General features: G+C 36.5%; 1 protein-coding gene across 1 annotated transcript in view; it reads left to right on the top strand.

Moving 5' to 3' along the window:
* The window catches only part of SNTG1 (syntrophin gamma 1), a 948,474-nt gene that overhangs the window by 712,766 nt on the left and 209,858 nt on the right, over positions 1-25,850 (top strand). Inside the window, exon 10 of the mRNA XM_013047405.2 lies at positions 7,952-8,082. Within this exon, the coding sequence (XP_012902859.1) occupies positions 7,952-8,082 (131 nt within the window). The remainder of the gene's footprint in view (positions 1-7,951; positions 8,083-25,850) is intronic.

The following is a 25,850-nucleotide window of genomic DNA, read 5'->3' as shown; positions in this document are numbered from 1 at the left end:
ATGATTTTCCAGTTTGCTTTACTGGGCAGACCTATACCCAGCCACTGTGAGTAGGTTACCAAACCACACCATCACACTCTTCGCCCCACATCTCCTGCCCCCAACCCACCCCATTCACTGCTGACTTCTCTGGAGTCACTACTCCCTCCCAGGTGGTTGCAGCCAACAGTTTGAGATCTTCAGGATCCCACATCTCTGCCAAGTTTGTTCCCTGTCTCATCCACTGCTTTCCTCAGGAAAGCCTCCACAGGTTTATCCTGAGAACTTCCCCTTCACATATCATTGAAAGAAAAGTCCCCATCTGAGCTCCACTCCTCAGACAGGAAGGAAGAGCTCTTTTACTTCAGAATAGGCAGACGCTGTTTAGTCCTATTTTTAATCTAATTCTTGTCCTATTACCCTTAGATGCCTTATAATAAGGAGAAGTGAAGAAGTCAACATAGAAGAGCTATGGCTAACAATCATTCTTTTTCTTCTTCCTCTTCTTCTTTTTTTTTTTTAATAACTCATCTCATTAACACATAAAAACATCTATGGATTTAATTTCATGAATGATGCCTCTATGTTGTTGCTTGCTATCTTTAGAAAGGTATGATTAAGCAATAAAATCATTGAGTAATTCTACAACATAACTCTTCCACATAAATCCCTCTATATAAAATTTAAAATACAATTGTAAATTTCCCTTATAGGAATTATATCTTTTTATTTTCAAGAGAGACTTTTATTTTCATTTTCAGCATTAGGATTGAACACTATTTTGCCATTGCTGAAGATCTTTAGGTGCAGGGCAATTCATGATACTTACCATGCATTTAGAGAATAAGAACCAAGACATATGTAAATTGAAATAACGTATATTAAAATTAAAAAAAATAATGTGCTTCAATTAAATAAATTTTTACTGGGTATCTGCTTTGTGGAAACACTCTTCTAGATACCATGGGGAGAATTTAATTGTGTGTCCTGACCAAAATAGTTTAAAATTCAGATCTATAGACAAATGCATAAAATTAATTATAATAGAAGCAGAAAAAGAACAATGGATATTAACATTTAGAAATCAGAGGAAAGGGCTACTAGGGACTTTGAATATCTGATTTAATTGAGCTCAACAAAGATTGAAGGACTATGAACCCAATCTTTGTTCTAATGCCTCTAAGAAAATGAATCTTCAGGCCCCATCAGATCACACTGACTTACCTGGCCAGTGCTATCCTGTGTTTCTCTTCCATGTCTTGACAGGCTTGGAGGCAGGTATGGAGAGTGGAGGACATTTCTACCCAGAGATTTCTAAAATTAGGAGCAGCTAAAGGCATGTTTTCTTCTGATCCCTCACTAAATAACAATGAACAAGGGTAAATAGGAAGGAAATATGAACTGAGAAGCATTTTTCCACAGAATATGTGCACAATCTAAGCAGTCTTCTTAAGAGAAGCATTCAATTCTCTGATCTGTCTAAATCCTCAATTCTACTCTGGACCCAGGTAACCCCATTTTTTAATTACTAAGGCTTAATTATTCTCTGAAGCAAATTTTGAGTAACTAGGCACTATTTTTGTTTTCTGAAACAGCATTTTAAGAATATGGGAAAATATATTAACATCACTCCACCATCTTAACTAAAAATATAGTCTAGATGTTCTAGGTCACTGATTTTAGGGTATACAAGAGTCCTCTGGTTTGCAGCCAATGTGGAAGAACAGAATTTATTTTGTGCTCACCAGGATACTCAAGTTCAGATAATTAGCTAACCAGATTCTGAGAAAAACTTTTCTTAACCATATACCTTTACTGAATACTTTTTATGCCAAGTCCTTACAAAATCTAGATTAGCATTTTGCTCAATTCTATTTTGATATAATTTTTGTTCTTGAGATTGTTGCATGGCAATATACCTTGAGTTGTGTTAAGTTTGGGGCAAATAATCTATTTTAAAGCAAAGACTATGTAAATATTACTTTTCCCATTCACATTATTACTATTCTAGAAAACAACATTCTTGACATTGAAGAATAAAGCTCTTATAAAAAAACATTATTTTAGTTCATTCATGTATAATTAAAAATAACTCTAAGATATAATAATAAATACTATTAAAGAAAAAATAGAAAACAAAATTATATTCAATTTTCATAATTAAATAAGGATGAACAATCATCAAAGCTCATTATAAATAACAGATCTGTAAAATGAAATACATTAATGTTGATTCACTCAATAGCTGAAGTGGGACTTATTTCATACTTTTTATAAAGAAACATAAAAGAAAGTGACATTTGACAACTTTGTTTCCTGAAAGTATCAAGTTGAGATGCTACATCAAAGACATGTCAAAGATCACATGTATTTTCTTTCTTTTTTTTTTTTTTGAAGATTTTATTTATTTATTTTACAGAGATCAGGAGTAGGCAGAGAGAAAGAGGAGGAAGCAGGCTCCCCACCGAGCAGAGAGCCCAACACCTGGCTTGATCCCAGGACCCTGAGATCATGACCTGAGCTGTAGGCAGAGGCTTTAACCTACTGAGCCACCCAGTGGCTTATACATATACATACAATTCATATGTATTTTCACATATGAAATATTTTATATTTCAGGTGATGCCTGGAGACTTCATAAGACTATGAAGTCTTATGAAACATGATTTCTAAAGCTTATATTCATCTATTAGTGATTATCATTGTCCTCAAATTCCATTGCTTTACTCTTTTATCTTTTTATACTTCCTACATCATTTGTTCTTGGAACATAAAAAGAAAAGGGAACTACTTGTGTTTTTCAAGAAAGATGAGGAACCATCTTTAAATAACTTGCCAAAAATCATATAACAGAATTGTAAATTAATCAAGACAAAAATCTGAGTTATAATTTGCATGGTTTCACCTCTGATTATGAATGGTAAATATTATGCTATAATAGATATGATGGCCCTACAATCATAAAGACATAGGTATGAATGAATCTGCCTGGCTCTGTCATTTTCAGGTGGGCTGACCTAGGCCATTTATTTACTGTAAAACTTCTCAGGAGAGAACCATGCACACTGGGGTCCTTTGAGTCCATTCCAGACATACGTTGATATGTGCTTGATAGTTATAGGGCAGCTTGGTGGGACCTGGGACACTTAACACTTGCTACAGTCTGTTCTGGTCACAGAAACCTATTCGGTTTATCCAAGTGTGTCACTGAAGATTATTGTTTTTTCAAGGGTCCTCATGCAGAAAGTGGGGACATAACAGTTTACTGAGTCCAAAAATGCTTTAGGTTTTTCTTTTGTGAGCAGAAGCCTTGTGATATCCTTATCTTTAGAGATAAACACACTAAAGCACATATATTTTAAATAAATTGCCCTTAGGTTTAAAGGAGTGGTCAGTTGGGAAATTGGCATTCTTGAACACTGGGTGGTCTGATTCAGAAGTCAGAGCCTGAACCCTCCCCACCTTGTGGTACTGTTCCAAATGTTGACCATCTATAATGTGTGACATCAAGGACAAAAGAAAGATTAACATGAAATCTATGTCTGTGCCTTTGCAATCACCAAATAAGCATGAAAGGCATGGGTGTTGCATCAAAGGCTGGGTGCCTTGGAAACCAATTACCAGTAGGGGGCCCCCTCAGCTGGATGGTCTTTGCAAGTCTACCCTTGCTTTCTCAACAACTGGAAGGATTTAATACATTTTTATTGGCACAGTTGGTACCAATTAGCATAATAATACCAAAGAGCGCTCAACCTTTAGTGAAAATAATGGAAGTTTTTCCCCCTAAACAATTTTGAAGAAATTAATACCTTAGGGGTATTAATTTCAGGTAGGGGAGCCTACCTGACTCAATAGGTAGAGCATCTGATCCTTGATCTTGGGGCTGTAGACTCAGGCCCCATGTTGGGTGTAGAGATTACTTAAAAAAAAATTGTTAAAAAAAAGAAAATGTTACTAATAATATTGATATTAATGGAGTTTCAACATCCAGACTAGAATAGGATCTTCTTCCAAAATTATCATTAAAAATTATAAATCTATAGAATATAAAGAAATCAATTTGTGCCTTGGCCCATTACAATCCATCCCAATTTAAATATCAGCATTATTCCATGTACTACTGCCAGGAAGAAATATTAAAGTAAATCTGAAATAATGAAAGAAGCATGAATCATCAAGTGTGAAAAAGCCCCAATTTTGTTCAAATATATGTCTTTTCTATACATACGGAAAAAAAACTAAACTTCTAATGGAACTTAAAATATATGTAATTTTAAACCAGTGGTGGTTGACTTAACATGACTTTAAAACAATATAAGAAAATACGAACTTTTCATAAACATGAAGTTACAACAGTGGACAAAGATTACCTCAAGTAGTTTTTAAAAGCTGTTTGTTTTTTTTTTTTTTTTTTAAAGATTTAACTTATTTATTTGACAGACAGAGATCACAAGTAGGCAGAGAGGCAGGCAGAGAGAGAGAGAGAGAGAGAGAGGGAAGCAGGCTTCCTGCAGATCAGAGAGCCCGATGCGGGGCTCGATCCCAGGACCCTGAGATCATGACCCGAGCCGAAGGCAGCAGCCCAAACCACTGAGCCACCCAGGCGCCCCAAAAGCTGTTTTATAAGAATATTTATCCTACTCAAAAATATTTAACTTCCAAACTCATTTTATGAGGCCAGCATCACCTTGATCCCAAAACCAGACAAGGATCCCACCAAAAAAGAGAGCTATAGACCGATATCCTTGATGAACACAGATGCGAAAATACTCAACAAAATACTAGCCAATAGGATTCAACAGTACATTAAAAAGATTATTCACCACGACCAAGTGGGATTTATTCCAGGGCTGCAAGGTTGGTTCAACATCCGCAAATCAGTCAATGTGATACAACACATCAATAAAAGTAAGAACAAGAACCATATGATACTCTCAATAGATGCTGAAAAAGCATTTGACAAAGTACAACATCCCTTCCTGATCAAAACTCTTCAAAGTGTAGGGATAGAGGGCACATACCTCAATATCATCAAAGCCATCTATGAAAAACCCACCGCAAATATCATTCTCAATGGAGAAAAACTGAAAGCTTTTCCGCTAAGGTCAGGAACACGGCAGGGATGTCCATTATCACCACTGCTATTCAACATCGTACTAGAGGTCCTAGCCTCAGCAATCAGACAACAAAAGGAAATTAAAGGCATCCAAATCGGCAAAGAAGAAGTCAAATTATCACTCTTCGCAGATGATATGATACTATATGTGGAAAACCCAAAAGACTGCACTCCAAAACTGCTAGAACTTATACAGGAATTCAGTAAAGTGTCAGGATATAAAATCAATGCACAGAAATCAGTTGCATTTCTCTACACCAACAGCAAGACAGAAGAAAGAGATATTAAGGAGTCAATCCCATTTACAATTGCATCCAAAACCATAAGATACCTAGGAATAAACCTAACCAAAGAGACACAGAATCTATACTCAGAAAACTATAAAGTACTCATGAAAGAAACTGAGGAAGACACAAAGAAATGGAAAAATGTTCCATGCTCCTGGATTGGAAGAATAAATATTGTGAAAATGTCTATGCTACCTAAAGCAATCTACACATTTAATGCAATTCCTATCAAAGTACCATCCATCTTTTTCAAAGAAATGGAACAAATAATTCTAAAATTTATATGGAACCAGAAAAGACCTCGAATAGCCAAAGGGATATTGAAAAAGAAAGCCAACGTTGGTGGCATCACAATTCCGGACTTCAGGCTCTATTACAAAGCTGTCATCATCAAGACAGCATGGTACTGGCACAAAAACAGACACATAGATCAATGGAACAGAATAGAGAGCCCAGAAATAGACCCTCAAATCTATGGTCAACTAATCTTCGACAAAGCAGGAAAGAATGTCCAATGGAAAAAAGACAGCCTTTTCAATAAATGGTGCTGGGAAAATTGGACAGCCACATGCAGAAAAATGAAATTGGACCATTTCCTTACACCACACACAAAAATAGACTCAAAATGGATGAAGGACCTCAATGTACGAAAGGAATCCATCAAAATCCTTGAGGAGAACACGGGCAGCAACCTCTTCGACCTCTGCCGCAGCAACATCTTCCTAGGAACAACGCAAAAGGCAAGGGAAGCAAGGGCAAAAATGAACTATTGGGATTTCATCAAGATCAAAAGCTTTTGCACAGCAAAGGAAACAGTTAACAAAATCAAAAGACAACTGACAGAATGGGAGAAGATATTTGCAAACGACATATCAGATAAAGGACTAGTGTCCAGAATCTATAAAGAACTTAGCAAACTCAACACCCAAAGAACAAATAATCCAATCAAGAAATGGGCAGAAGACATGAACAGACATTTCTGCAAAGAAGACATCCAGATGGCCAACAGACACATGAAAAAGTGCTCCATATCACTCGGCATCAGGGAAATACAAATCAAAACCACAATGAGATATCACCTCACACCAGTCAGAATGGGTAAAATCAACAAGTCAGGAAATGACAGATGCTGGCGAGGATGCGGAGAAAGGGGAACCCTCCTACACTGTTGGTGGGAATGCAAGCTGGTGCAGCCACTCTGGAAAACAGCATGGAGGTTCCTCAAAATGTTGAAAATAGAACTGCCCTATGACCCAGCAATTGCACTATTGGGTATTTACCCCAAAGATACAAATGTAGTGATCCAAAGGGACACATGCACCCGAATGTTTATAGCAGCAATGTCCACAATAGCCAAACTATGGAAAGAACCTAGATGTCCATCAACAGATGAATGGATCAAGAAGATGTGGTATATATACACAATGGAATACTATGCAGCCATCAAAAGAAATGAAATCTTGCCATTTGCAACAACATGGATGGAACTAGAGCGTATCATGCTTAGCGAAATAAGTCAAGCAGAGAAAGACAACTATCATATGATCTCCCTGATATGAGGAAGTGGTGATGCAACATGGAGGCTTAAGTGGGTAGAAGAATAAATGAAACAAGATGGGATTGGGAGGGAGACAAACCATAAGTGACTCTTAATCTCACAACAAACTGAGGGTTGCCGGGGGGAGGGGGTTTGGGAGAAGGGGGTGGGATTATGGACATTGGGGAGGGTATGTGATTTGGTGAGTGCTGTGAAGTGTGTAAACCTGGTGATTCACAGACCTGTACCCCTGGGGATAAAAATATATGTTTATAAAAAATAAAAAATTAAAAAAAAAAAAAAAATAAATAAAACTCTTCCCAATTCAAAAAAAAAAAAAAAAAAAAAAAATATTTATGAACAACTGAAAAATCATAAGCACTTACATAGCACTGTTTAGTGCTTAGCAAATACTCAGAAAATTGTGGCTAATATAATGAAATACAAATTATTTTTATATTGTCACTACTTCATTGCAGTTACAGCTTGCCCCTTATTTCCCATTCCTGGTTGAATTCAGTTCTGTTATTCTTCTATTTTTTCTTCCTTTTCCCCACTTCATTTTTTTTCTTTTTAAGATTATTTATTTATTTATTTGACAGACAGAGATCACAAGTAGGCAGAGAGGCAGGCAGAGAGAGAGGAGGAAGCAGGCTCCCTGCTGAGCAGAGAGCCCGATGTGGGGCTCGATCCTAGGACTCTGAGATCATGACCTGAGCCTAAGGCAGAGGCTTAACACACTGAGCCACCCAGGTGCCCCATCCCCACTTCATTTTTTTTTTTTTTTATATGCTTTCCCTACCACTTAGTCTCAGTGATTCCTTTCTCACATTCCTATAGAATGCCTTTAGTAAAGAAATTAACGCATGCAGCTTTATGGGCAATGAATATGGATCCCTTTTAGAGGCAGTCTTTAAGTGTCTTGATAATTTAGGGGGAAAAATTGATCCTCTCCAATGAAAAGTATTTGTTACATAGAAACTCAAAACACAGAAGCGGAAAAAGAACATTGATTGTTTGTATTCTTTTCAGGACACATTATCATGTTCTTCATGGCCAACATCTCCGGGTTTGAGATGGGAAAAGCGATGGTGTGACCTTAGGCTGATCCCGCTGCTTCATTCACGTTTTTCTCAGTATGTGCCTGGGACAGATTTGAGTCGGTGAGTTCAAGTTAGTAGATTCTGACTTTCTGTTCACTGCAAAAGAGGCCTACAACTAAACTTTTAACATAATATGGCTTGTGATTTTTATTCTCAACACATTTTTTTTTTTAGATTTTATTTATTTATTTGACAGACAGAGATCACAAGTAGGCAGAGGCAGGCAGAGAGAGAGGAGGAAGCAGGCTCCCTGCTGAGCAGAGAGCCGGATGTGGGGCTCCATCCTAGGACCCTGAGATCATGACCTGAGCTGAAGGCAGAGGCTTTAACTCACTGAGCCACCCAGGCGCTCCTTTCACCACATTTCTAATAGTAGAAAGAAGAACTACAAAAAATAGTATAACACAGTAGAACATTTAGGAATTAAATGACTTAAAACATTCAGTTAAGGCCCTAACTCTACCAACTTCTGTAACAGATTTAGTGTCTTAATAATAAATAGAGTTTTATTGTTTTCTTTTAATTTCTTATCTTAGTTTTGGTAAGGTTTTTTTTTTTTTTTTTTTTTTTTCCCCTCAAGGAAATTATGTACTTCATTTAGGTAGCAAACTTTATTTTCATGTACTTAATAGCAGTGCTATCTCATGCTGTCTTTTTAAATAAAGGTAACTTATTAGTAATGTCCTGAAGCTCTGCATTTTTTGTTTTATAAATAATGAGTTTCTGCTTCTTTCTTGATTGTTTACATTACTGAAATTCTTTGGCTTGACTTTTTGTTCTCATAGTTTCTTGAGATTGATGTTCTAGGTGTCCTGAAACTTCTCTGTAATAAGTGGTATAGTAAATATTCTAGGATTTGTAAGTCTAATTTCTCTATCACAATTATTGAATTCTTCCTTTGTTTCATGAAAACTCTCATACACAATAAATAAACAAATGGGTATGGCTGTATTCCAATAAAACTTTATTTATAAAAACAGGTGTCAGGCAAGATTTGGTCTGTAGGTCATGGTTTCCTAAACTTTTGTTTGATCATTAATTTTTCAGACTTCCTTTGCTAATATATGTAGTCAGAACTGCACATTTCCATCAAAGTCTGTTCTAGCTATACCCAGAAATTCAGGATTATATATTGATTTACTTACATAGCTTTTTAGTGTATTATTTGGTATAGTTTTCTGAGTGGTTGCTCATCTCATCACACCCTGCTATTGATTTATCACTTTGAATGTAGTATAGAAATATTACTTTCTTTTAGGTCCCTTAATCCTCCCTAATTTATAAGCATAATTATCTTAACTTTTTCTACATATATCAAGCACCATATCAGATGGGATAATTTTTGCTTCAGTCATCAAAAATTATTGTAAAAACTTATAAAAAGGATAGTTTTTTTTATATTTAACCCAAGTTTTACCCATTCCAATATTTTTTCTTTCAAAAGTTCTAAGCCTTCTGTTAACATTTCCTTTCTATTTAGAGGTTTTATTTTTTTTTAAATTTTTTTATTAGCCATTCTTTAAAGGTATATTTACTTGCATCAAATTCTCTTAATTTACTTTGTCTGAAAATATCTTTATCTTACCTTCACTCTTAGGATTAGTTTCCATGGATATAGAAATCAAAGCTGATAATTCTTGCCTTGTATCTGAAAAATGTCATGCAGTGCTTTGGGCCCCCTGATCATTCAAATTGGTGCTTCCCTATAAATAATATGCCCTTTCTTCCTTCCTGTTTTCAAAGGTTTTCTGTTTTTTCTTTCTCTTTTTTATTTTTTTTTTTTTAGTTTTCAGAAGTTTAATTATGATGTATCTTTGGATGGATTTCTTTGGTTTTATTCTCTCCTGGTTTCCCTCAGCTTCTTAAATCTGTATGTATATGACTTTCAGCAAATTATGGATGTTTTCTATCATTACTTCTTTAAATACTTTGACAGTCCCAGTCTCTCTTCTTTCCTTCTGTCACTTTGATAATACAATGTTAGCTCTTATATTATTCTTCCACAGATCTATGAAAATTTGTACTTTTGTTTTTCAATCAATTTTCTTTCTGTTATACAGACTGGGTAAATTCTATTGATCTGTCTTCAAATTCTATGATTCTGTCTTCTTTTGTTTCCAGTCTGCTATTGAGCCCATTCACCATGATTTTATTTATTTATTTATTTATTTATTTATTGTTGATGAGATATTCAGGTCTATCACATCTATTTAGGGTGTGTGTGTGTTTATTGCTGAAATTTTCTAATTTTTTGTTTGTTTTAAGAGCACTTGCAATTACTAATTAAAGCATATTTATTATGACTGGTTTAAAATACTTGTCAAATAATTTCAGTATCTTGTTCATCTCAGTATTGGTGTGTTTGGATTATCTTTTTTCAATCAGGTTATAATTTTCCTGGCTTTGGTAAAACCAGTGATTTAAAAAAATATATCCTGGACTTTTTGGGTATTAAATTATGAGACTTTGGATTCTTTTTTAATCTCCCTTTTAAAACAGGTAATCCCTATATTGCCATGTAATATGAGAGCTGGATGGGTGTGTATGTTAAATTCCCTGAATCCCCACTCATACTGCGTCATTAAAAATTACTGAAATGCAAGTTGTCAAACTCCTCAGTCCCTCTAACTAAATCCTGGTGAATGTCAGATGCCAACTGGATTATGCAGTGCCTTTGACTGGAGTGTCCACTTATTTTTCTGCTTGACCCTGCTGCCACCTGGGAGGTGGAAGGGCAGGATTGACCACATTGTTTTATTGCTGCAGGATGAGGTAGATGCTCAGCTCTCCACAGTGAGACCCTGCGGACAAAGAGGAGGAGATGGAGGGAAAGCTGAGGGCAATAAGTCCCACCTCCAACCACCTCACTTCACTTTGGTGATGACAGGTGGGCATGGAAGCTAGTCTTCCTGCTTATTCATGGTGGTTAGCACGGGAGGAAAAACAGAGTACCCACTAACTCCATTTCATGTCACCTTCCTGAGTTTAATTACTGCAGGGTGGGGATGGGGGTTAAGCTTCCCACTAGGTCCCAGTGACATTATCTCAAGGGGAATGGAAATGCTGCCTGCTTCTTTGATGTGGGAGATGGAGGATCAGCTTCCTGCATGATCTCTTGAACACCACTAAGTGATGGAATCAGAGGATGTGTGTAAGGCTAGCTCCCTGCTTGGCCCTGATGAAACCTGGGGGAAAGGGGACAGTGGTTCCATTGATGCTTGACTGTATTAGGGCAGGTTTCCAAAAATATTGAATGTGCTTAGCCCACTCATTTCATAGTCCTTTAGGGAGAAGAGACTTTGTTGTAACCCTTTTTCTGTCTTGATGTTAGTGATTCTGGGTTGCAGACTCCTAGAGCACACTGTGTAGGATATATGGGCGGCAGTAAGAAAACCCACAAGACTTACCACGTGTCATTCCTCAAGTCAAAAGTTCCCTAGGCAATTAGCCTTATCCTTTTCTTTTCATTCGTCATCTCTACCTGTTGTTGGAATATGTCCATGATTCATTAATTGTGTTGGGGGGAATTTGAGAAGAATGGGGCTACTCCTTCTTGGCCAGAATTGGAGTCCGGAAGTGTTGCCATTCATGAAGATATTTTTTTTAAGTATTCATTTAATTATATTTTCTAATTATTGTTATAATTACTTCTTTAACTCATGGATTATATTTTAGATAAAAATGTATTACAAAAATTTCAAAATATTTTGGGATTTTTCTAATTATCTCTTTTGTTATTGTTTTCTAGTATAATTTTATATAGAATAATTTCAAGCCTTTAATACTTGTTGAGACTTGATTTCATCTGGTGTGTGAATAGTTCTGAATGTTCCATATACACTTAAAATAATCTGTATTGTCATTCCCTAAAGTATTTTACATATTTTACATATGCAGTATTTTACATATTTCAACTAAGTCATATTTATTCATATTGAGAAAGGTGCATTTCAGTGTGACTTTGTGTCTTTGTGTGGTGACTTTGTGTGTCTCTCCTTTTTAGTGTGTCAATATTTGCTGTATACATTTAATTTTATATTATTGGATATAAGAAGATTTAGAACTTTATGACTTTTTGATGTATAACCTTTTTATCACTATGAAATGTTCCATATCTCTGAAATTGTTTCTTGCTTTCAAGAATTGCACCAAATTTACATTATATATTCTTTTATCGATTTCTTTCAACTTTTATTAGTCTTACTCTACAAAATGTGTCCTTTCTGAGCTGTATATATTTTTCTTTTACTTCTTTTTTTAAAATCCAAAATAACAATCTTAATCTTCCAATTGGATTATTTAGTCTAGTTCTTGTAATTACTGGTATATTTGAGGTTATATCTACTGTCTTAGTATTTGTTTTCTATTCCACACTTTAAGTTTTTATTTTTTATAATTAAACATTTTATCTTGAGATAATTGTACTTTCACATGTAATTGTATGAAAGAATACAGGTATTCTGTTTACTCCTTACCCATTTTCCCAAATGATAACTTCTTGAAAAACTATAGTACCATACCACATTCAGGCAATGAACAAAATCCACTATTCATTCAGATTTCACATGTGTGAGTGTGTGTGTGTAGTTCTATAAAATTTTTCTCATGTTCACATTCTTTTATCCACAAACAAGAACAGTTACATGAGAACATAAGAACCTTCCTGTTGCCCTTCCATAGCCATGCCAATATCCTTCTCCCCAGTATGCCCGTGATCTCTAACAATCTATTAATCTGTTCTTCATCTCTATTATTATGTAATTTTAAGAATATTATATAATATTATAAAATATATAATATATAAATGAAATCTCACATTATGTAACCTTAATGGGTTGAATTTTCTTACTCAGAATAATTCTCTAGTAATTCTTCCAAGTAGTTGCGTTATTCAGTTTTTCATTTCCAAAAAAAAAAAAAAGAAAAATTTCTAATTTCAAATAGTATTCCATGGTATGGATATACTGCATTAAAAATATTCACCCCTTGAAGGATATCTGGGGTCTTTCTGTTTTGGGATATTCTAAATTAAGATGCTATGAACATTTGTGTATAGATTTTTATATGAACATACATTTTCATTTCTTTGAGTAAATGCTCAAGAGCTCAATCATTGAGTTGTATGTATATTTAGTTTTGTAAGAAAGAGGTACATTGTTTTTTAGACTGGCTATACAATTCTACATCCCCACAAACATGTATGAGTGATCTCATTTCTCTACATCGTTGCCAACATTTGGTGTCATTGCCTTCTTTTTAGCTTGCATTCTGTTAGGAATGTAGCAATATGTCATTGTGACCTGAATTTGTGCAATTTAAAGGTGTCAAACATATTTTCATGTGCTCCTTTGTCACATGGAATCCTCTTTGGGGAAATTTCTTTTGTCCTTTGTTGTAATTCGGGATTTCTTTGGAGTCTCTTTTATAAAACACTAATGCCAGGGTGCCTGGGTGGCTCAGTGGATTAAGCCTCTGCCTTCAGCTTAGGTCATGATCCCAGGGTCCTGGGATCGAGCCCCACATTGGGCTCTCTGCTCAGCGGGGAGCCTGCCTCCCCCTCTCTCTCTGCCTGCCTCTCTGCCTACTTGTGATCTCTGTCTGTCAAATATATAAATAAAATCTTAAAAAAAAAAGCACCCAAATGAATTCGGTATTGTTAATTACATATCACCTTAGAAAACTTTCAACCTTTAAAAAAATAACCAAAAAACAAAAAACACTAATGCCACTCATGAAAATTTCACTCTCATGGCTTACGGTTAAGCCACTCCCAAAGACTCCACCTATTAATGCCATCACACTGTTCTTTAATATTTCATCATATAAATTTTGGGATGAGGGGAGCAGGGGACATGACACTCAGACCATAACATCATACAATTTAATTCAATTTACTAATTTTGCCTTTTCAGAAAATGCTAGAAACTTAGAACAATTTAACTCTTTATTCTTTCCTATCTTTGGACATATGACTTTTTTTCCTTTCTTCTTCTTCTTTTTTTAAAGGTTTTATTTATTAGAGAGAGAGAAAGAATGAGGCAGGGGGCGGGGGCAGAGGGAGAAGGAGAAGCGGCCTCCCTGGTGAGCAGCAAACCTAAGGATCTCAGGAGTCTGAGATCACTACCTGAGCTGAAGGCAGACACTTAACTGACTGAGCCACCAGGCATCCCTGGGCATATTTCTGATATGATTTTTAATTCCGTATGTATATTACATTCCTCAAGATATTATATTATTATTTTTACATAACGCTTCACGTGTATCCTATCTTTAATCTTTCTGTTTTTCTTTGTTTCATTCTTTTGGGTTTATTTTTCTTCTGCTTTAAAAGGTCTCTTAATATTTCTATTACCAATATATAATTTTAAGTGCATATATTTGTTTTGTTTTTACTTCAGAAAAATTCACACAGATACATGATATAGAATCCTTTAGCTAAAACAGTTTATGAGGAAAAATAAATTGGTTGAGTCCAGATGACTCCCTACATTTTTATTTTTATGGTGCTGCAATACATCAACAGCTTTTAGCAATTGAATTAATTACACTCAATAAATATTACAGTAATAAGCAGTTATAAACATAGCACTATTCAGAGTGGATTTCACAGCAATTCATATCCAAGAGCTAATTTATTGTTCATTCATTCACTCAATAAATATTGATTTAATGTCTGTAAGTAGGAGGTGTTGTGTTTGGTTCTTTCTTTGAAGGAACTTACAGGCCAGTGGCAGTTGCAACAGTGAGGAGAAAAAAAATAAATAAAAGGTTAAATTACTAGCTCAGGATGATAAACATAGGAAATTATTTATGTTGGTTCAAAACCTAGGATATTGTTTGTTGGCTGGATTTCCCAAGGTCCATAATTTTAACTTCAGTGATAAAATACCTCTTGGTTGCTGTCATATACTATTGTCTAGGTATGAATTAAAATATCACAATATTTTTTATCAGTGATAAGACAGTTTATGTTCATCTATGGTAATGACCTGGATTTACAAATATATATCAGATTTCAATTCTGAAGTGTCAATATTGTAGAGCATTGTAGTGTTGGAATGTTAGAATGGGAATGGAAAGTAGAGATTGTGGGAACTTTGGATACATTTAAATTGCTAAACTTAATTTTCCCTATATGAAAAGAGTATATTGAATTTATATAATGTTATGTGTGTGTGTGTGTGTGTGTGTGTATTTGAATTTTAGAAAGGTAGTATGTATCTTCATACATTCAATACTGAGCATGCCTCATGGCTCACAAAGGCTCAATAAATGCTTATTAAATTAGTTTTAATGAGGACACATTCCATCACTTTGTTTTTGAGTAGGAGCATCACCTACTGGATGCTTTCAAACAGTAGGAAAATCAATAGTATTGTAATAAAATCTACTGATTTGCACTATTGCTTTTAGAAAATTCCAATGGCAGCAGAATCCCTAGTGTCTTTCCAAGAGTGCTCAGCCTTTTTCTCCTGAGGTGAAGACATATGAGTTGGTGTTTTTGTTTTTGTAGGCACCTATGGATGAAGTTTAGCACTGGAAGAGAGCAAGAGTGGTGATTGAGAGAATTATGCTTATTTAAGCATGCAAGAATTTTGTAAAATGAATTATAATGCTGGGACAAATATGAATCAGAAATACTCAATTCATAGTTGCTCATTGAAGGATGGGACTTTTTAGAAATGTATAGTTAAAGACATCTCAGGAGGGAGGAAAACAGGTGATAATATGAAATAGAAAAGAAGTAAATAGGTAGGGAGAAAAGGCTGATTATAATACTATAAAAACAGGATCTATTATAAATAGTGTTTTAAGGTGAAGAAAGTTGTTGATTTTATCAACTATAAAAAAGAAATACTGAAAGGATCAGAAACTCATTAATTTTGGAGTGACTTAAGATGGAATGATTTCTTGGAGTTAACTGAATGGAAAACCAGTTGTTTATAAGAAGAATATTGACAGGGGCACCTGGAAGGTTCAGTTGGGTAAGCATCCAACTCTTGATTTCCGTTTAGGTCATGATCTCAGGATTGTTATCTTGAGCTCAGTGGGGAGTCTGCTTGAGATTCTCTCTCTCCTTCTCCCGTTGCTCCTACCCATTCTCTCTCTCTCTCTAAAATAAGTAAACAAAACCTTTAGAAAAAGATCAAGAAGAATATTGACAGTAAAGAAAGGGAAACTATGTAGCTATGCTAATGTAATGGGGGGGAAAGAAGGATAGGGAATTCAAGGCATATCATGGTCAGGCCATGGTTACTAATTGAGGGAAAGGAGTCAATGCCAGAGAAGCTAGAGGAGAAACAGCTTCCTGCTTGGTTTATTCTTGCTATTCCATTATTCTTGCTATTCCATTGATCACTTGTTACTTGTGGTCCTATACAGATCCAGAGTGATTGAACTGATGGACTTTTTTCATTTTCTGTGATAGGTCGACAGGTCCACAAGGACTCTCCTTCATGTAAACCAAGAACAACCAATAACTTTCAAAAAAATATTTAACTAAATAACATTAAGATTCTACTTGATTTCTCCTACCCACAAGCCATACATGTGTTGCTTTGTATAGCACAATATCCATATATACTCCACCTCTTCACCTGTTGTTTTGCAAACTGGCCCCCTCATTCATGTTAGGGCAAGGAAATATTTAAGAAAGGGGCAGAACCCTCCAGATTGGTAGGTGACAGGTTTAATAAGCAAAGGAACTTCCTTATGTGGTTTGTCTTGGGTGACTGCAAAATGAATAGATCTCTGCACCCACCCAAAAGAATCTTTAAGGGACGCCTGGGTGGCTCAGTGGGTTAAGCCTCTGCCTTTGGCCCAGGTCATGATCTCAGGGTTCTGATAAGGAGACCCATATTGGGCTCCCTGTATTGGGCTCTCTGTTCAGCAGGGAGCCTGCTTCACTCGCTCTCTCTGCCTGCCTCTCTGCCTACTTATGATCTCTCCTCCTCTGTCAAATAAATAAATAAAATCTTAAAAAAAAAAACAAAAAAAGAATCTTTAAGTTGATACAGAAGCCTTAATTGGGTTCAGTCACTTATGCTATCCAGATGGTTTCAACAACACCTTAATGTCCTTAGGAAAGCTCCTACTGTGGAAATGGTAAGCAAAATGTATATTCTAAGGACAGGGCAGGTGGTGAGGAGCCTCCAGTAGCCTCATTCTAGCTTGAGGATCAATTTGCCATCATTTCCTCTCCATTACACCATCTTATGGGGTTAAGGGAGAAAGTGCCATAAACCCTTTAAGATACTAGCAAGTTATTTTGTGATTTTTTTGAAGAGGTAGAAGAGGCAAAATAGCCAACACAAAATTCAAGAACAAGAATATTTAGAGGACTGATACTACCTGACTTTAAGACAGCAAAAGCTGCAATAATCAAGACAGTGTGGTACTGAAAAATAATAGATAAACAGATCAATGGGACATAATAGAGAGCCCAGAAATAGACTCCCATAAATACAGTCAACTGAAGTTGAAAAAGAAGCCAAGACAATACAATGGAGAAAAGAGTCTTTTCAGCAAATGGTGCTGGAACAACTGGACATCCACATGCAAAATAATGAATCTAGACCCACACCTTACACCCTTCCTCAAAATTAACCCCAAATAGATCAGAGACCTAAATGTAAAACACAGAATTATAAAATTTCACAAAGATTACATTGATAAGAACTTGTATAATCTTGAGTGTAGTGATGATTTTTAGATACAACACTGAATGCATGAGCTATGAAAGAATAACTTGATAAGCTAGATTCCATTAAAATTAATAATTTATGTTCTACAAAATAAAATGTCAGTAGAATGAGAAGATAAGTTATGGATTGGGGGAAAACACTTGCAAAAGACATCTGGTAAAGGACTGTTATCTCCTGCTCCAGCCCCCCCCCAACAAAAGGAAAAAAAGAAAGAAAATAAAGAGAGTTGAAGCTCTAAAACCGGACAATAAGAAAATAAACAACCCAACCAAAAAAAATTAAAAAAAATGGGTTCGAAACCTTAATAGACACCTCACCAAGGAAGTAAATGTATAAAAAGATGCCCCACATCATATATTACCAGGGAAATGCAAATTAAAACACCAATAGGATACCAGCATACCTATTTAAGTGACCAAAACTAAGGACAGTGAGAATACTGAATACCTAGGAGGATATGGGAAACTCAGAATTCTAATTTATTGGCAATGAGAATTGAGACACTTGTTCCAGACACTTTGGAAGTCATCTGGAAGTTTCTTAAAAAACTAAACATAACACTTATCATGTGATCCAGTAACCACATTTTTTGGTATTTACCCAAAGGAGATAAAACTTACATCCATAAAAAACCTGTATACAGTTGTTTATAGAAGCTTTATTCATAAATACCAAAGCTATTTCAATAGTTGAATGGATAAGGACAGCAGGGTGTGTTAGTCAGTTAAGGGTCTGCCTTTGGTTCAGGTCATGATCCCAGGGTCCTGGGATTGAGTCCAGCATTGTGCTTTTGCTCTGCAGGGAGACTGCTTCTCCTTTTGCCTGCTGTTCCTCCTGCCTGTAGATTCTCTATCTCTCACCAATAAATAAATAAAATCTTAAAAAAAATAGCTGAATGGAGGAACAAGATGGCAGAGGAGTAGGAGATATGAATTTTTTCTGGTCCCAGGAATTCAGCTAGATAGTTTTCAAACAATTCTGAACACCTACAAACTCAACAGGAGATCAAAGAAAAGAATAGCAGCAATTCTGTGAACAGAAAAGTAACCACTTTCTGGAAGGTAGGAAGTGTGGAAAAGTGAATCTGAGGCAATATACAGAAAGATAGACAATGGCAGTGGGGGAGGTGAGGGAGGGAGCCTCTGTCAGCTAGCACTGGCCAGTGATAGAATCACGAAGCAAAAACCACAATTTTTAGAAGTCTGTTCCACAAAGGAAACTCACTACAGTGGGTAAGTGGGTTGGGGGGAGGGATGGTGAAATCTTTGCTGGGACAATGTGGTCTCAGGACCCTCAGGGTCACAGAAAGACTGGGGGGCCTGAGTGTGACAAACCTCCCAGGTATTGGAGTGGGGAAGCCAGCTGCAAAAATGTAGCCGAGGAATGGGCTCTAGGCTCAGAGTTGCCATAAATCATGATCCAAGGCACAATTGACCACTACTCTTCAAGCAGGGACCCCACAAGTGGCAGATCTGGGGAGACCCCCCCCCATTCTCCATAGGAGGAGTGGTGTAGGAGCATGCTTCAGGAATCTGCTGGGTTTGGAGACTTCAAAGAGGGCATGTGCTAGAGATAGATATGATCAGTCACAGGCTGGGTGAGCTCAGAGTGCAGCCAGAGACCAGGGATAGGAGTGATTAACGGCTTTTCTCTGAGGGCTCACTAAAGAGAGGGGCCCTGAGCTCTTGGTTCCTCTGGGGCTGGATATTGAGAGGGCACCATTTTCATTCTCATCCCTCAAAGGTGTATGGGAAGCTTTCAGGGAACAAAAGTTACAGAGAACAAAGCCAAGCAGATTACTTAGTTTGGCCCCTGGCAAGGGTGGTGTAATTCCACCTTAGACAAAGACACTTGAGAATCATTGCAACAGACCCCTCCCCCAGAAGATCAGCAAGAACATCCAGCCAAGACCACGTTTACTAATCATTGAGAACCACAAAACTCCAACACTAGGGGAATAGCATGTAGAATTCATGGCTTTCTTCCCCCATGATTTTTAGTCTTTCAAAGTTAAATTTCTAATTTTTTTTTTCTATTTCAACTTTTAAAAATGTTTTCCTCTTTCCTATTTTAACCAACATCTTATCAGTACCTTTAAATTTTTTAAAAAAGATTTTTATTTATTTATTTGACAGAAAAATAGGGAACACAAGTAAGCAGAACAGTAGGGAGAGGGAGAGAGAGAAGCAGGCTCTTTGCTGAGCAGGGAGCCCAATGCAAGACTTGATCCCAGGACCCTGGAATCATGACCTGAGCCAAAGGCAGCCAGTTAACCAACTGAGCCAACTAGGTGCCCCCCAAAATTCTTTAATTTTCATTTTTATAATCATATTCTATTCCTTCATTTTATTTAGCCCTATTTGTGTGTGTGTGTGTGTGTGTGTGTGTGTGTATGTTTTTATTTCTTTAAAATTTGGGGATATAGTTTTTTCTAATATCCCAAAATATACTCTAAATCTAGTGTATGGTTTTGTTCTAGTCTCCCCTTGATGACATTCTCTCCTCTTTTTTCTTACTTTTTTCAACCAACTTCTTATCTTATCAATTCCTTTTTTAAAATCTTCTTTAATTTCTACTCTTACACTCATATTCCATCACTTCATCATATTTATCCCTATTTTTTGTATATATATCAGTTTTCCTTTCTTTAAAATTTTAGGAAGCTGTTTTTTCTTAGACCAAAATACACCCAAAATCACATGTGTGGCTCTGTTCTATTCACCAGCATGATCATTCTTTTTTTCCTTTCTTTTCTTTTCTGATATTTTCTGATTTGTTTCATGTATATTTTTCTGGGGTTGTTGTTACCCTTTTAGAATTATGTTCTCTCATTCATCTATTCTTCTTCAGACAAAATGATGAACCAGAAAACTCATCTCAAAAAAAAAAAAAAAAAGTACAGAGGCAGTACTTACTGCTAGGGACCTAATCAATATGGACTTTTGTAAGATATCAGAAATAGAGTTCGGAATCATGATCATAAAGATTCTAGCTGGGCTTGAAAAAAGCATACAAGCTACTATAGAATCCCTTTCTGGAGAAATAAAATCCCTTTCTGGAGAAATAAAAAAGCTAAAATCTAACCAAGTCGAAGTTAAAATTAAAAAAAAATGCTATTAATGAGGTACAATAAAAAAATGGAGACTCTTACTGCTAGGATAAAAGAAACAGAAGAGAAAAATTAGTGATATATAAGACCAAATGATGGAGAATAAAGACTCTGAGAAAAAGAGAGATGAACAACTACTGGGATCACAAGGAGAGAATCTGAGAGATAAGTGATACCATAAGATGAAACAATGTTAGAATAATTGGAATCCCAGAAGAAGGAGAGAGAAGGGCGGAAAGTATATTGGAGCAAATTACAGCAAAGAGTTTCCCCAACTTGGGGAAGTAAATAAACATCAAAATCTAGGATGCACAGAGAACCCCCACCCCCAAAATCAATAAAAATAGGTCAACATCCCATCATCTAATAGCAAATCTTACAAGTCACAGAGACAAAGAGAAAATCTTGAAAGCATTTCAGGACAAGAGGTCTATAATCTACAATGGTAGAAATATTAGACTGGCAGCAGACCTATCCACAGAGATCTGGCAGGCCAGGAGGACAAGCATGATATACTCAGAGCACTAAATGAGAAAAATATGCAGCCAAGAATACTATATCCAACTAGATTGTCCTTGAAAATAGGAGAAATAAAAAGCTTCCAGGACAACAAAAACTAAAAGAATTTGCAAACACCAAACCAGCCCTACAAGAAATATTGAAAGGGGTCCTCTAAACAAAGAGAGAGGGATGACTGGGTGGCTTAGTGGGTTAAGCCTCTGCCTTCAGCTCAGGTCATGATCTCAGGGTCCTGGGATCGAGCCCCACATTGAGCTCTCTGCTCAGCAGGGATCCTGCTTCCCCCTTTCTCTCTGCCTGCCTCTCTGCTTAGTTGTGATCCCTCTCTGTCAAATAAATTAAAAAACAAAACACAAAAACAAAAACAAAAAACAAAGAGAGAGCTTAAAAGTAACATAGACCAGAAAGGAATGGAGACAATATACAGCAACAGTTAACTTACAGACAATACAATGGCACTAAGTTCATATCTTTCATTAGTTACCTTGAATGTAAATGGGTAAATGCCCCAATTGAAAGATATAGGTATCAGAATGGATTAAAAAAAAAAAAAAGACCCAATGATATGCTGTTTGCAAATGACTCATTTTAGACCCAATGACACCTCCAGATTTAAAGTGAGGGTGTGGAAAACATTTTACCATGCTAATGTACATCAAAAGAAAGCTGGGGTGGTAATCCTTATATCAGACAAATTAGATTTTAAGCCAAGGACTATAATAAGAGATGAGGAAGGACACTATGTCATACTTAAAGGCTCTGTCCAATAAGAAGATAACAATTTTAAATATCTATGCCCCTAACATGGGAACAGCCTTATAAATAAGGTCTAACCAGTTAATAAGGCCAAATGTGTCATTCAGTGCTCTTGTTTCTTTATTATAATTTTCTGCTCGGATGATCTGTCTATTACTGAGAGTGGTGTGTTAAGATCCCCTAATATTAATGTATTCATATCAATATGACTCTTTATCTTGATTAACAGTTGGCTTATGTAGTTGGCTGCTCCCATATTGGAGGCATAACTATTTACAATAGTTAGATCTTCTTGGTGGATAGACTCTTTAAGAATGATAAGTGTCCTTCTATATCTCTGACTACAGTCTTTAGTTTAAAATCTAATTTATCTGATATGAGAATCGCTATCCCAGCTTTCTTTTGAGGCCCATTGGCATGAAAGATGCTTCTCCATCACTTCATTTTCAGTATGGATGTATCCTTAGTTTCCAAATGGGTCTCTTGTAGACAACATATGGATAGGTCCTGTCATTTTATCCAATCTGCTACCCTGTGCTGTTTTATGGGAGCATAAAAATAAACATGTTGAGAGTGTTTATTGAAATATACATTTCTATTGACATCATGTTTTCTGTGAAGTCCTAGTTTTTATAGATTTTCTCTGTAAATTTCTGTACTATGTCACTTTTGGATTCTTTCTTCTTTTATAGACACCCCCACCCCCTTAATATTTCTTGTAGTGCCAGCTTAGTGGTCACATACTCTTTTAAACCTTGCTGGTACTGGAAGCTCTTTATCTCTCCATCCATTTTGAATGTCAGCCTTGCTGGATAAAGTATTCTTTGCTTCATGTTCTTCTCATTTAGTGCCCTAAATATGTCTTGCCAGCCCCTTCTGGCTTGCCAGGTTTCTGTGGACAGGTCTGAAGTTATTCTGATGGACCTTCCTCTGTACATAAGAAATCTCTTCCCCCTAGCTGCTTTCAAGAACTCCTGTCTGAAATTATGACTTATGAGTTTCACAATCAGGTGTCTCGAGGTCTTTCTAGATTCTATGATCTTGGGGGGAAGCCTTTCTGCCTCTAGTACACGAACACTGCTTTCATTCCCCAGATTGGGAAATTTTTCATGGAGAATTTGTTCAACTATGTCTTCTAGTCTTCTTTCCTTCTCCTCTCCCTCAAGGATCCCAAGAATTCTGACACTGGAACATTTCATGGCATCATTTATTTCCATAATTCTGTTTTTATGGCTTCTAAACTATTTGTTCCAGGCCTCCTCCTGATCCTTGTTCTCTATCATTTTGTCCTGTAGATCTCTATTCTATCTTCTGCCTTGGTTACTTTAGCTGTTAGAGAATTTAGATTAGATTGGATCTCATTGATAGCATTTTTAACTTCTTTCTGCCCTAATTGATTCCATGTTGTCATTAATGGTTTTCTCTAACCTAGCCATTGCCTAGATAATTGTTTCCCTGAATTCCCTTTGCAACATGCTGTTTTTGTCCATATACAAGAGCTCTGATGGAGAGGGCACAATCTCTGAATTTTTTTGTCCGTGGAGCATTCCTCCTCCTAGTAATTTTGGTGAGAGGTGGTTGAGGGGATGTATAAGTGAATATATCAACTGTGATTCAGGCAATGTGCACCCTGGAACACTTCTGAGCAATTGGAAGACACCACCAAAAAGAAAGAAAAAAAGGGAGAGAAAAAGAGAGAGACAGGAGAGAGAGAGAGAGAGAACCTAGCCAGAATGGGCCCCCAAAGTAAGATTTATAAGGTATACAAACAAAAACAGACAAACAAAAAGACCGACAAAAGTAAAAGACGAGAAAAAGAAAGAAACCAGCCAAAATGAACCCCATGTGTAAGATTTATATAATACCAGAATAAAAACAAACACACAGAGACACTGACAAGAAAAATGTGGGAGGGTGGTTATAAATCCTCAGTGTGGGCAGAAAGGTTATTTTAATTCTTCCTGGTGCATCTTGATAACTTTGTTAAAGGTCTCAACTTTCCAGAGATAAAGAGAGATTAAAACTGTTTTATATACAGGGGTAGTCTTGACTAGGGGAAGAGGATTACCTTGAAGCTTTTATCTATATGTATACTAAAATAGAAAAGAAAAAGAAAAACAGATATCTGTATGAAAAAAAGTTCAAGTTAAAAGGTTATTATGGAATATGTTGTATTAAACTTCTAATTGCAATAGTAAATAGGTTAAAAAATTAAACAGAACAAGAATAGTGAGAATTACTTAAAAATAAAAGTTGTATCTATGAAATATACAGGTTTTAGGGCAATACCAGGAGGCGAATATCTTGTTTTCCCCTGACATTGGGGTTTTACAGTATGGAGACCCTGTGGTGGTTGTCCTCTCGTTCTTTTGGCTGGCTTTCTGGGTAAGGCCCTGCCATGTTTTTCTTTTTTTTTAAGCAGTCTTGCTTGGGTTGAGCCCTCCTGCCCCCATCAAGGGGCTGGGCTCTGTGGAAACCAGATTTTCAGGCTTTTGTTCTCTGGAGGTTTTTGTTTGTTTGTTTGTTTTTTTCTTTGGCAGCTTTTTGTGGCTTTTCAAGGTTTAGCAGAAAGCAAACTGCATACAGACTTCTCTCTCAGAGGGAAGCCTCAGTCCACTCCCTGCTGTGTGGTCCAGAACACACAGACGCCCCCTCTCCAAACTCTGCACACCCCCCCCCACAGGCAGAGCACATCCCCAGCCACTGCCTAGGGTTTGCTTGAAGCTTCTACTTGTCTCTGCAGCCCTGTGCCGAAACCAATTAATAACAAAATCAAAGACAAACATCAACAATAATACCATAATAATAATTGTAGGGGACATTAACACCCACCTCACTGAAATGGACAGATCATCTAAGCAAAAGATCAACAAGGAAATAAAGGCTTTAAGCGACACACTGGACCAGATGGACATCACAGATATATTTAGAACATTCTATCTCAGAGCAACAGAATACACATTCCTCTCTTGTGCACATGGAACATTCTCCATAATAGATCACCTCCTAGGGCACAAATCAGGTCTCAACTGGTACCAAAAGATTGGGTTCATTCCCTGCATATTTTCAGAGCAAAATGCTTTGAAACTAGAACTCAGCCACAAGAGGAAAGTTGGAAAGAACTCAAATACATGGAGGCTAAACAGCATCCTCCTAAAGAATGAATGGGTCAGCCAGGAATTAAGGAGAGTATAAAAAAAAATCATGAAAAGGGGCACCTGGGTGACTCAGTGGGTTGAAGCCTCTGCCTTCAGCTCAGATCATGATCCCAGGGTCCTGGGATCGAGCCCCAAGTTGGGCTCTCTGCTCAGCAGGGAGCCTGCTTCCCTTCCTCTCTCTCTGCCTACCTCTCTGCCTACTTGTGATCTCTGTTTGTTAAATAAATAAATTTTAAAAAATCATTAAAACTAGTGAAAATGAGAACACAACTGTTCAAAATCTTTGAGATGCAGCAAAGGCAGTCCTAGAAGGAAAGTATATAGAAATACAAACCTTTCTCAAGAAACAAGAAAGGTTTTAAATACACATTCTAACCTTATACCTAAAGCAACTTGAGAAAGAACAACAAATAAAGCCTAAACCCAGGAAAAGAGAAATAATAAAGACCAGAGCAGAAATTAATGAAATAGAAACCAAAAGAACAGTACAACAGAACAATGAAACTAGGAGCTTGTTCTTTGAAGGAATTAATTAGATTTATAAACCCCTGGTCAGACTTATAGAAAAGGAGAAAGACCCAA

This window comes from Mustela putorius, unplaced genomic scaffold (assembly GCF_011764305.1).
Source record: "Mustela putorius furo isolate JIRA1106 unplaced genomic scaffold, ASM1176430v1.1 tig00000151_pilon_pilon_pilon, whole genome shotgun sequence".
NCBI lineage: Eukaryota > Metazoa > Chordata > Mammalia > Carnivora > Mustelidae > Mustela > Mustela putorius.
This window is presented reverse-complemented; position numbering and strand designations above follow the sequence as displayed.